At 40.7% G+C, this 12,792-nt stretch overlaps 2 protein-coding genes across 2 annotated transcripts in view; one reads left to right on the top strand and one right to left on the bottom strand.

Annotated features, from left to right (window-relative positions):
* Nucleotides 1-12,792, bottom strand: part of rnf32 (ring finger protein 32) — a 43,969-nt gene that overhangs the window by 9,294 nt on the left and 21,883 nt on the right. The window lies entirely within an intron of this gene.
* The window catches only part of lmbr1 (limb development membrane protein 1), a 34,697-nt gene that overhangs the window by 12,582 nt on the left and 9,323 nt on the right, over nucleotides 1-12,792 (top strand). Inside the window, exons 6-12 of the mRNA XM_088401934.1 lie at nucleotides 1,461-1,587; nucleotides 2,142-2,210; nucleotides 2,300-2,364; nucleotides 2,630-2,702; nucleotides 5,940-6,029; nucleotides 7,289-7,365; nucleotides 7,704-7,781. Coding sequence (XP_088258060.1) covers nucleotides 1,461-1,587; nucleotides 2,142-2,210; nucleotides 2,300-2,364; nucleotides 2,630-2,702; nucleotides 5,940-6,029; nucleotides 7,289-7,365; nucleotides 7,704-7,781 — 579 coding nt within the window. The remainder of the gene's footprint in view (nucleotides 1-1,460; nucleotides 1,588-2,141; nucleotides 2,211-2,299; nucleotides 2,365-2,629; nucleotides 2,703-5,939; nucleotides 6,030-7,288; nucleotides 7,366-7,703; nucleotides 7,782-12,792) is intronic.

Below are 12,792 nucleotides of genomic sequence, written 5' to 3'. Positions count from 1 at the left end.
TCATGGTTTTCTGAATTTGGTCATGTGACATCCATAAGCTGAACTGTGATTGGTCATTACCTGAGCAAGCGTGATGTTATTTTTAGTCATCAGCAAGTGGCAAAATTGCAGCCCCCAAATGATTAACAGCGAGGGGTTTGGCTGCTTAAGTCATATTCCATGAACGCAATGTTTGCCGTGCTAGGACCAATGAGGGAAAATACAATTCCAGCAAATTAAATGTTTGACTTGACTTCCCCTTTAACCAAAAACAATGAAAGCATTTGGCTTTTTCTTTATGTACAAAACATATTCTTTGTCACAAACATTAATGAATGAAAATCCATTCATCCATCCATCCATCCACCCTCACGAGGGTCGCTGGGATGAAACTACAGTATAACACAAATAAAAGTACTATTTAAAAAATCTAGTAGTAAAATGAGTTTTTAAGCAATGGGCACTTTTGTTTGGTGCATTGTGGTCATATAATAATACAGTGCAAAGTAGTGAACTAGGGTCAAGCCTAAACACAAATATCAATAAAAATCTATACCTGCACTTCTGGGGCATGGTTTGTTTATGTGGAATAATGATTCTTGTGAAATCTTTTTGTTAGAATTAATTATTGAAGGGTTTAGATTAAGGTTTTCTACCCTGGTTTTGAAAACGATAAAAGTTGACAATTATCTTTATTCCTCATTGTTTGGCCTTGGTGGAGGTCTACGCTGTCAAGTTGCTGAGGGCACTGTCGATTTTGGTTAAATTAAAAACCATAATAGGAGGAGGGGGGCACTTTCAAAGGGACACCCCCTTTGCCTACCTGTTGGCAAATGCTAACCAGCGACCGCAACGCCATTCGGCTTAGCCGGTAACAAATTGCTCATGTGCAGCCAATTTAGTCCAACCCCCCCCCCCTTGTTACCGAGCGCCTGGCCCACCGAGCTGACATGTCTGCACCAGCGCCGATCTATCTTCCCGTGCTAGACAGCGTGGCTCTCCAGCAGTGGGGGTAATGTAAACTGTGTGAACAGGTAGAGGGGGGCACTTAATTAACCACTCAGCAGTTTGTGACCCGGAAAACCCAAATTACCCCAAAAGCCGGCCGTCTGCGCCGCCCAGGATGCAACAGTGCTAGTGGAGTTCCTAATCAGGGCCAGATGGGAGGCCTGCTCTTGATCGCAGACAGTAGCTGACCTAGCACCCCCCACACCCCCTTCTTTTTTAATTTTACCTCTGCCAGTGCCCCGTTTGAGCCGCTTCATAGAGCACAATAAGTGTTTATAAAAGAGCAGTTTTATAAAGAGCATTTATGTCACGATGGTCTGCTTTCAGTGTGGCGTGACGGGAGGAAACGGGACGTCAGAGAAAACGAAGCCCGTCGTATTTTTTTTTTTTTTACCTCTCCGCCCTCTTTACCTCGAGGTTATATTACCTGTGGCGAGACAATGAAATATTTTTGTTGTTTTTGTGTAATTTAGGGTATTAAAGCACGCATTTTGGAGACCTTTGTGATGCTCTTCTTGCTGGCCCTGCTCATTCTGGGAATCGTGTGGGTGGCATCGGCACTTATTGACAACGACGCAGCCAGTATGGAGTCACTCTACGGTACGGATACGCTTGCGGTCCAAAAAGTCAGACAAGCCAACACGGGAGCATTTATCAAGAAGCATATTTTTATTTTATTTCATTTTTTAAAATAGCTAGCCATGTAATTTACAAGTGGTTTTACAGGACTTTTCAAAAATATACTTAGTCAACAAACAATCATTTTTCATAATTTAGTGATTATTTTTTTTAATATATTATTCATACTCAGTTAAATGTTTCCTCAGTCATTTTAGTTTTTTTTCATTACATTAAATTTTCACTAATTCTTGTAATTAGCAATAATTTGATTCGAATGGACATGTTTGGCATTCAATGAGTTAAAAAATTGTTTTTTTTTTTTAACTCATTTTTCAGTTTCACGTCTTTTTCTGGAATTGTTTTTATTGATCATTTTTTTCAACATTTAACATTCAATCTCAGAGGCATTTTCCAACTTTATATATCAAATCCCACGTATTCATTGATGTTTATTTTTTTGAATGGCTAGCAGTGAATTACTTAATTTAATTTCCTTTATTGTCTTTCAACTATATAAATTCATCCCTCCGTAGACCTCTGGGAATTCTACTTACCCTACCTGTACTCCTGCATATCTCTGATGGGAGGACTGCTTTTACTCAGTAAGCCTTTTGACTGGATATTTTTGCAATGCTTCACACTTTGTATTCAAACGCTCGCACTAACAAGTAGTTTATTTTCCGCCTCATAGTGTGCACTCCTGTGGGATTGTCAAGGATGTTCACAGTCATGGGCCAGTTACTCGTGAAGCCAACGGTAGGTTCAGTTTGCCGTATACCAGCTCTAGAAAATGACCATGATACCTTGCCGTCAAATTGGAAGTGCTAAGTGTTTTTTCCATCCAGTTTTTCAACTAAACTAGAACCTATTAAGGTGAAAAATCTGTCCGTCTTTTAGCTCTTTACAAATCCAGCCACGGACTACAAATACGTCAGCAACTCATCCTCCCATCCGCCATCTCTTCAGTCCCACTTCAGGGCTAATTGTAACCCATTTCCATCCCCTCTTCCTCACTCTTCAGATCCTGGAGGACCTGGATGAGCAGATTTACTGCATCCATTTACAAGAGGAAGCCCTTCAGAGGAGATTAAACGGTACGTCTGTCCGTGTTGGCACATCATACAGAAGGGGAAGGGGTCGAACGGCCCTATTGGGTTTGATGGAGCACGCCGTGCTGGAATCAATTAGCAGGGAAGGCGTGGCGACACACACACACACACTTGACACCGACATGCTCCTGTCCCTCTTGGTTTGAGGGCAAATCACCCTCTGTGGTGTGATTATTAACTCTTTAAATGCCAGCCATTAAAAAAAAAACCGCAAGGCAATTTTGATCATTCTGACTGACCATAGTTAGTGGCTTTTTCAAATTTTTATCTCACCAAATCTTTTCTCCACCCAGTATCATTATGAAAAAAAAAAAAACATAGGTGATGTCAATTGACATCAGTGGTGCTCCTCAGTAGAGTTTCAGTTGGCGTTTTTTCAGTTCAAGTGCCCAAAATATTAAGTTTAAAGCCTGCGGCATTAAGACCATGTTGGTTTTCTTCGTTACTTTATTGATATGATACTCAGAGCCATTTAAAAAAAAAAAAAAAAAAAAAAAACGTTCTGGCGCCTTCCCCAAAATGTGCTCATGAAGGAACTCGACATAAGACTTTGTCTTGAGTGTAAAAAAAAAGTCACAAAGTTGAGCGGAGACGATCAAGTTATTGATGCAACTTCCATCCCAGAGCGAATAACACCTACACACGTTCGATTTGAAAGTTTCATCAAGGCACTCATAGCCGGTAACACGACGGCTTAATTTACTGGCAGGCCTTGAATGCTCACGTCCAGCTAATGGGGTGAAAACTCATCTTTGACAAGAACCTTTGGCTCACTTTTGCCGCCACTGATTAACTTTTCGCTGACATATAAAAAGGACATCAGGCGGACTTCCAGCTGCGCCTTCTTTGACTTTGCTACAAAGCGAAAGTCCCGAGGAAGTTTGGGAAGGCGTTTTTTCTTCCGCCCTCGTCACCTGCATTTCCTTTTCTTGCCCTCTTCTGTTTGCAAATTCCTTGCGGAACACTGAAAACTCTCAAGAGGCAGGAAGCTTTGGCCACCATCCAAAACCTACTTTAATATGAAGTCAAGCGCGCACCCAAGTGTACAGATGCGAGCCAATGAAGAGTCTTTTCACACCGGGGAGGTATGGGAGATCAACCCCAGCGATAGTGCCTGTTTTTAAATACTACGCTGGCCACCGCCATAGAGCGCCACCTGAGCGTTGTGCTTCCTTACGGCTCATTCCACGGTGCCACGCTTTGAACTAAACGACGGAATAATTACATTCTGTCTTATCGCTTCATGGAGTCGTTTGATCTATTCAAAGCCTCGAAATGAGGGGCACAAAAGAAAACAACGTCTGTCAGTCCCATTTTTGGCCCGTTTTATAATCGGGACGTGAAGTGCGTTCATATACATCTTGTTTACACGCTCACGCAGTGGCTTGCAGTTCAGGGAAAGTTCACGTGACACACTCCAAGGGCCTTGTTGCCTGCAGTTTGTGTTGACAGATACGCGCTGTTGAGCCGCATCAGGGAAGGATTTGTTTATTGATGTACACATTCTAGTCGTGTGAACGCTGCCTGTGTGGGGGATTTCCGAAAAACTTAGCTCAGCTAAAGAAAGTATGATGTAACGCAGTTTTTCAGGAAAACATAATGTATGTCTTTTTTTTTTAATGCTACGGTTCATCAAATAAATAAACCTCCAATCTCAATTTTGGGCCAACAAAAAGCACTTAAAAAAACTGAATAAAGCTGTAATTTGAGAATATAGTTATTTTAATATTTTGATTGTACTTTTTAAAATTATTCCTTTTCTTAGAAATTGCATTTTTGTAACCCAACAAAGTACTGTATCTGTATGCTAAAATATTTTTTAATTTAGTGTAGGCTTGCAACAATGTTTGGAAAATAAAAGGTTTATCTGTAAATTTAGAGCAGATTTTTTTGCTTTGTTTTAAGTACAGACACCTGTAGATATATATGTCACTAGTCGTTGCATTTCCACAACACAAAGCTTGCATTTTTGAAGTATAGCCAAACTGTATATTTATGCTACTCATTAGCATGCTTCTAATAAGTATGTTTTTATTTAATGTACATGGAAGATGCTTGATTTAGATCTTAGGATACCCAATTACTTGCTTTGTTTGTTGTTTTATTGTGAAGCAATTTTCTATTATTCTAATTTTTGTTTTATTGTAAAACTGCTCTGAGAGTGAGGCCAATACAAGGCAATAATTTACTTGGCCAAAAAGCGAATAAATATGAAATATTTTCTTAAACCACACATCCGGCCTAACCGATCTTCATTTCAACAGGTTTGCTTAGAATAATAATGAAAATGAATTTGCGTCAACGGCGTGCGAGTGGTGCCACAGTGTCCTTGAAAGTGTGATACGTGCAGACAACAGATGCTCTGCGGCACGACGACCTTGCCTCCGAATGTCTCGGCGTGCTCATTTACATATCGTGTGTGTTTTTTTGTTTTTTTTAATCCCCCACTCGGTGACGTCATTCTCAAACGTGGCACAAGGTTAGCGAGGGTACGTCGCATTACTCGGGCCGGCGCTGGCTGCCAGAAGCCTCACTCAGCATCTCCGCCTCGCTGTAACTCAGTCTCTTACTTGATGCTGCCAGCAGAAGGCGAAGGCAGGATATATTTAACTTCAGTCGGGAGTGACGTCACTTCGGCTACTGCAGTTGAGATCCTGCCAAGGCTCCATTACTGCTTCACTCGAGTGATGAGAGCGTCCTTTGTTTCCGTGATTTATTCCCTATTAAGGACATAATATCTATCAGATGAACCATTTATCTGCAGCGGGTGACATGCGGAGCCACGTTGGGATGTGTCATGCACACAAATAATAATACATTAGCTCTCCTGGGGAGGAGAAGATTTGCGACCGTTTGGTTCATCTCCAGGGAAAATACGGTTTCTTTGAATTGGCCAGGACAATTACTTAGGTGTTTGCTGGCTTTTTAAAGTCGCACCTACGCACTGTCTTGACCATCGTTTCAGTCAGTGCATTGCTACTATGCTAACGTGACTGAATTTTGTCCATCTGTCCCAAGGGTAACTAAAATACAACTGCATGATTAATATATTTAGCATAAAAACGAACGTAAAGCCCCTGCTATTTGAGTAGGGGCTGAGCCTAGCTAAAAAAGTGCTTATTGATCTAAGTTGAGATACAGTATATCAGTGATGCTTCAATGGTAATTACTACTTTCCTAACAGCCATAGGTAGCACTAAAACGTGTTTCTCTCTTGGTCAGGGTCATCCACATGTGCATATCCTCGAGCAGGCTTCACCCAACAGCTCACAAAAGAACTGGACAGCATCAGAAACATGAGGAATAAACTGGGTACGTATTTGTGACATATGGCAGCACTGGAAATTCCTAATATATTTTTGCGATTCAGTTATCATGGATTTTTACATCTTACTCACTTAGGGTAATTCCTTTACATATGGGTGCTGTGTTATTTATTTGTGATGCTGGAGCCCCTTAAAAGATTTTTTTTTTTTTTAAACTGGAACATATCACTGCGATAAATAGGGGTTCATTTTATACACAATATTTTTTATTTTTTTTTTTACATATTTGCTGACAGACACTCCCTTTTTCCCTGTCTGCTTTTATTTCTTCATTTGGATGTGGCCCAGACCTGCCTGATCATTTTCCATCCATTTTAGGATATTATAAATGAGGCTTTTGGGGAGCAGGCTGGCAGTGGTATGCGGCGGGGGGGAAGCGGGGGGTGGGGGGGCTACAGGCACTTAGGGATATTGGACAAGAAGCAAACTTTATATTGTGGCGAGCCTTTTAGTGATGTCATTAATTTAGAAGGATGGTGCTTATAAAGTGCAGCTGGCAAACTTGTCGGCGGGGCACAAGTGTGGCTGCACTTTGAGAATAAGGACTGACGAGGTTGGAAATTGAGCGCGGCGAGTCAATATGGCTACGCATCATGTGACTGATGACAGTAAGCTGCATAAAGATGTCAACTTCAAATCTCCCCGCAAGGACACAAAATATACGTCCCAGTCCTTCATCTTTGCTTGATATATTTTCTAGCAAGATTTATGAGCCACAATTAAGTGATGATGAGCACCACTAATTAAAGAGGTGGAGGGTGTTTTTTTTCTCCAAGAAAATAGCCAAGGGGGGCTGGGATGAGAGGGGGCGACGTGTTTGGTAAGCACACCTGTGAAGTGTGTTTCACCAATTAATTATGGTAATTATCGGTTTTCAGGATAGTTTGTTATGTAACATGGCTTACACCTGCCTAACTCTGAGTTCATGTTTTGCTCAAGACTCATAGACGTGCTCATTTTATCTTTATTATTGTTTGTAGTTTTCAACTTTCTCATATTTTGTCTGCCCTCATTTTCAACGCGAGTCAAAATATTAGAAGCTGTTCAAGATATGTTGCAGCTCTATCGTTGCAATAATGAATTTTATGAAGAGATTGGGTCAATAAAAGTAACAAGGAGCTTGCTAGTCACCTAGTGGCAAGTCCAAAAGTCTCCGCTTCACAGAATTGAACCAAAGCAGGAAGTAGAAATGGTAATGGTGCTAAATCTTTGTAATAAAGCCAACACCTTTTGCCAATTTTCCAGAAAGAAGAAAGCAAGCATCTGGTTGGGAGAAGAACTTGTTGTATCCCATAGTGATGCTGATCCTACTCGCGGGAACGGTGAGTGACCAAGCTTTGAGCTGCAAGCTGTTCCCAAGGGTCATGGAAAAGAGTAAACATTAAATAATAACTTATATAAAACAAGCATGTGAAATAAATACTAGTATGGGATAGGTTTGTAATTACTTCGTAATTACAATAAAACACCATAATGGATTTATGGTGTTAGCATTTTGGCCTCAATACCGATGTAAAGCTATTTGGAGTAGCCATACTAAGCTAAATTGGTTATAACATTTGGACAAGTGGCCCTTGATTCTGATATCACCGTATGCTCCGTGTTTCATTTCGGGTCAGCTGGGGTCATCTAAGTATTGCACCCTTTTCTCTGTCCGCAGACAATCTCAGTACTTTTGGTGGCGCTGAACATCCTCTACCTTCTTGTGGATGAGACTGCCATGCCCAAGGGTTCCACGGTAATCCTCCAGTTTAAATTACAGTCCAAGTCAGTAGTTACAAAAAAAAAAAACATAAGCCCCCCCTCCACTCTTTTTTTTTTTTTTTTTAAATTAGCGTATTAAGTGGCTGAGAGAGGACCATTGGTGTAAGTGACATTTTTTACCCCCCACACACCTAAAATGGAAATCCCTATCTGACCTGCCACATTCTGAGACATAAATCAAATTCCGGATATGCTCAGGTGCACGGTTGGAAGAAAAGGCCCAGGCAGATGCTAATCGTAGACCCAAGCTTTTTGTCTTGGAAGCTCATTGAAAGTCAACATCGCAGCACTTGCAAAAAGAAAAAAGAGCACACGCGGCGGCACGTCTGAAGTCCACGACAGCTGAAAGAGACGCTCTTCCTCGCTCGGGAGATTTTCATCACCGCCTAACATGCAATGTGTGTTAAATGTGCGCTTATCTGCTCGCATCTACACTGACGGAGTTGAATGTGTGCGAGCGTGGTTGCATGCTTGTCTCGGCCGGGGTAACATTAAGGATCGTGTTTCCACCAATTAATTTTGCCCCGTCTCGTAAAAACTGACAGGGCAAAATGCTCAAAATTACCATTGTTGAGGGCACTACACACTTCATAGCTGGATATACGCCAGGCCTCTCATCTTATTGTGAACTGAGGTACTGACTTTGTCATTAATAACATGTCTGCGGACACCCTGCCATTTCAAATGGAAGGAAGCTGCTTTCCCCCTTTGAGTCCAACCTTTCTGTGTTTGATTCATTTTCCACTTTGAACAGAGTAGGACTATCCCCAAACTCTTCCAAGTTGAAAGTCCAACCACCTGACCAGCTCAAATTAAAGTGGTCTTTTGTATACGGACTCAAAATGGAAGATTCTTGACACGTAGCATGTAAGCAAGCCATTGGTGAAAAGGCGTGTCCTCCAACGTTTGTCCATCTCTTGAGGCTAAATGGCATAAAGAAGCCGGGCGAGTGCGTTGTCAAAGAGATCTAGACTGTGGGAAAGTCAAATGAGGCTGATTGTTGAATGGGGGGGACACAATGGAGCTGCCCTGTCAATGTTTGCCTTCCCCTTCCTGACTAAGCATGCTGAGCAGGCGGCACAGCATGGCGGCTCAACGGGATGATGGAGGTGATGAGGATGATGAGGAGGGCAAGCAGGTGGACGGTGATGAGGAAGGAGGCAAAGGAGGAAGCGGCGGGAGGGAAGTCTGTCAAAGGACACCTTGTTTTACAGCCTGATGAACAAGCACTAAGAGTGGCTAATAAAATTCTTACTGCAGGCCGACTGCTCTGCTAGTCCAACACTTGACACTGTATTTCCTTAAGTGGACTATTAGCTGCGGGCTCAACTCCTCCCCTCCAAGCGCACGCATCAGTGCAACATTGCTGACCCCCCCCACATCGGAGTATTGACGTCATAGCAACCCCCGAGCTTCACAATGCGACAGTGACTATTTGAGTGCACTACCTAGCCGCAACCAGCAGAGGCACTGTTGAGTCAGCCTCGACAAGTATTCTTGTAATCGTTCTAGATATTTAAAAAAAAGTCTAGACAAGCCTGCCTTCATGCCACGTTTAAGTGTTATGGAAAAACGCCACAAACTCTGTCAAAATTGTTCTTTTTATCCTTTAGATAAACTAAAATAAATTGACAATAACCTGGTCGCATAAATATGCAAGTTGGTGAAGCAACTTTAGGTTTTAGTCATGGTTTTATTAGAATTGGTGGCAAAGTTAGTTGAGTTCAGCTGCCACAGGAAGTAAATAGAAGTTAAATTGCATACATATATTTTTTAGTGTGTTATAAAATTTAAATTAATATCCAAAGTAACGCTCTAACTTTGACAGCCCTAATTTTATTACAGTGAATTTTGGGGGCAGTAGGAGTCTTTCACTGTGGTAATAGTTGCCCATTTTTCTTCGCTAAAACACATACATTTATGTTAGATGATTTTGAAAAGACAACGATGGGAAATTGATGACAAGGAAGGGCAAAAAGCAGCTGTTACAGACACAAAAGGTGTCGCTGTGAAACCTGTCATAAATTTGGGAAGCTCCTTGGCCTAAAACAGATAACACAGATCATTGCTGCGATTGCTTTTGTGAATGACTCTGCCGAGCAAACTGTATCTTTGGAATCGCTCCCGTCGCTGTAAATTACACATCCAGATCGAAAGTGGATGGATTCTTCTATCGCTTGAAACGGATGGATGGATGGATGGATGGATGAATTTGCGATGCAAAAAAAGTTAAAACCCAAACTAATTTAAGATTTAGAAAAACAAAACGATTTTCGCATGATCCATTTAACTCAAAAACTAAAGATAATTAAACAAAATTAATATGTAAAAATCCGAATTTTGATGCTAATGAAAAAGAGGCAACATCAGTGTGTGAAATAAAAACAATGTGACATTGTGTGATCTGGCTAACTATTGTCGAAAAACGAAAACTAGCTTTTGTGATCAGTTAAAAGGTTTCAGTTTTCTAAGAAGCAAAGAGCAGGCCCTGGAAACAGAATTTTCCTGATTGAGGTAGAAATCAAAAATGTTATTGATCCTGCCATCTACTTAAGGTATGGTCCTCGCTAAAGCTGCTTTTGTATGATCCGTGTAATTAAGGAACAGATGAATGATATTACAATTTCCCTCCAAACGTCACTGTCCGCAAACAAGGCGTTAATGTGACGAGCGACAAACGTGACGACTGAAGTGGCGCAGGCTGTACGGACCACCCTTAACCCCACCCGCCCCTCCCTTTGACCCCACCCGCCCCCACCCCATGATTAGCCTTCCCGCTACTGCAGTGAAAAGACGAGTTGAAAAGAAGCGTACTGAGAAAGTTTGCCGTCCTCAGCCTACGCATGCCCCCGCCTCCCTCCCTCCCTCCCTCCATTAATAAATGACATCACATGCCGTCTGCTAATTCCCCGTGTAACAGCACTGCAGCACAACTCTGCAGTGAGCTCACAAGGGATGACAGTTGCATAAAAAGGCATGAAACAACCTGCCAGACCGACCGCCACCCACTCCCCTCCCCACCTCACTTCTGGCTCCCTCACCAAACAAATCAAGATAATGACCCTCAAGGTGGCTCGGAAAGATATAAAACATAATTAGAAAGAATAATCTAAAACTTGGACCTTATTCGTCGGAAGCCCAACTTGGGAGTGTATTTGCCCTGCCGTTAGTTGGACTTTTATGAATTCTGTCATTTGGCAGCTTTTATTGATGCCGTCAGACAGGTCATAATTCGACATCATATTTTATAACGGAGCGCGTACTCCCATGCCGGACTGCATTACGGTGAAAAGTCTGATAACGGTCACACCTCACATTTCTTAAAGACAACTAAATCATAACTAGAATGCCACTAGGGTGAACAATTATAATTTGGATGAACAAAATCGTATCTGCACATTTGAGAGTTAAACAAAGTTCATTGTGATACCCGACCGATTAATCGGCCAGCCGATTATGGCCCTTCAAACGTCAGTCAAATTGCCCAATATTTTTTTTACCTTTATGCGCTATAACCATTCACAGCAGTTGCATAAAAGTAACACTTGAGTCAATATTTTTTAGAGATGAATGCAGACCATACCCTTGCATCCTTAATTATATATCATTCAATTTGTTGATAAGCTCACCTGTCTCTCAAAACAAAGCAAACCCGAATTGATCTGAATGTCACTAAGCACAACCTAAAGTCATAGTTTGGTTAAAAAAAAAAAATACATACAATTGTATGACATAAATTAAATATGTGTTAAATATGTTCACCCATTCAACTAATAATAACACAAATGTCCTTATAATTGTGGCATGCAGTGCATTCTGGGAAGCAAAGTTTTTTTTCTTTTCTTTTTTTAAACAAAATACTTAATGTTCACCCTTTATTTGTGGGGAATCGATACCAGATTGGCCTGTGAAAAGTAAAAAAAATGCCCATAATTGTCACTTTTTGAAGTGCATAGAGAGGAAACATGATTTTTTTTAATTAATAACATATATATTTTTAATTAAACGGCTTATGAATCGTAATTTTTATTTTTTTTTCCTACTAAAAATTGGTATCGAACTTAAAAAAAACAATATTGGTTGGCCCGTTAACACATTGTACATATACATCTTTTGCTAAGAGGGGGAAAAATATATATTTATGAATGTTAAAAATTGGTCTAAAGTCTGAAAAAGCAAAAAAAACAAAAAAAACAAAAGACTACTTGGTCAACTAAATTGTTAAACTGCTAGATCTGAACACATTTACTCTCCTTTCAAGTTTCACTAATATTAATTACTGTAGATTACTGTAAATTACTGACATATAAACCATAACCAAAAACATAATGTTGACATGGTGCAGAAACATAAGATCTCTAAAAGACAGCAAGCTCATTTCTACATTTCACATTCCTCAATTATTCATTAAAAAAAATTGGCGGGAGAAAATATGAACTTGACCCAACGTGGCCACAGAACAAATAAATAAGACAGAACTTCAGAAATATAGAACAAAACCATTAAAATGTCACATCCTAGAACAAGATAAAATTGTGATTGTGCCGTTGTACTTTGAAAAAAAAAAAAAAATCCGCATTTCAGCCAAGCTTGAAAAGAAAAGTGAGCCATTGACGGTCACGTTTTGCTTGCGGATTCATTTTGAGTGGTGCGTACAATACAGCGTTCCTCCCAAAGAGCAAACGGTGCCAAGTGTTGGAAAAGCAAATATTTATCAAGTCACTAGAGCAATGCCGGCTATGTGCAGAGCATGTCGATGGATGTCTCTCTCTTTTTTTTTTTTTTTTTCCCCTGCTTCACTTTCAAAAGCCTCGGGGGCTGTTTGGCGGCGTAGTTGTTCAGGACTGGATGTGAGTGTGTTTGCTCAAGTATTTGTTGTGTTGTTATTATGTTTTTGGCACGCTCGCAATTGAACATTCACATCAACGAAAAGATTTTTTTTTGTTTTTTTTTGTTTGAACACCTGTTCACATATATTGTATGAC

Source organism: Hippichthys cyanospilos, chromosome 19 (assembly GCF_059441005.1).
Source record: "Hippichthys cyanospilos isolate Australia breed blue-spotted pipefish chromosome 19, RoL_Hcya_1.0, whole genome shotgun sequence".
Classification (NCBI taxonomy): Eukaryota; Metazoa; Chordata; class Actinopteri; order Syngnathiformes; family Syngnathidae; genus Hippichthys; species Hippichthys cyanospilos.
The sequence above is the reverse complement of the archived record's forward strand: the minus strand, read 5'-3'. Positions and strand labels throughout refer to the sequence as shown.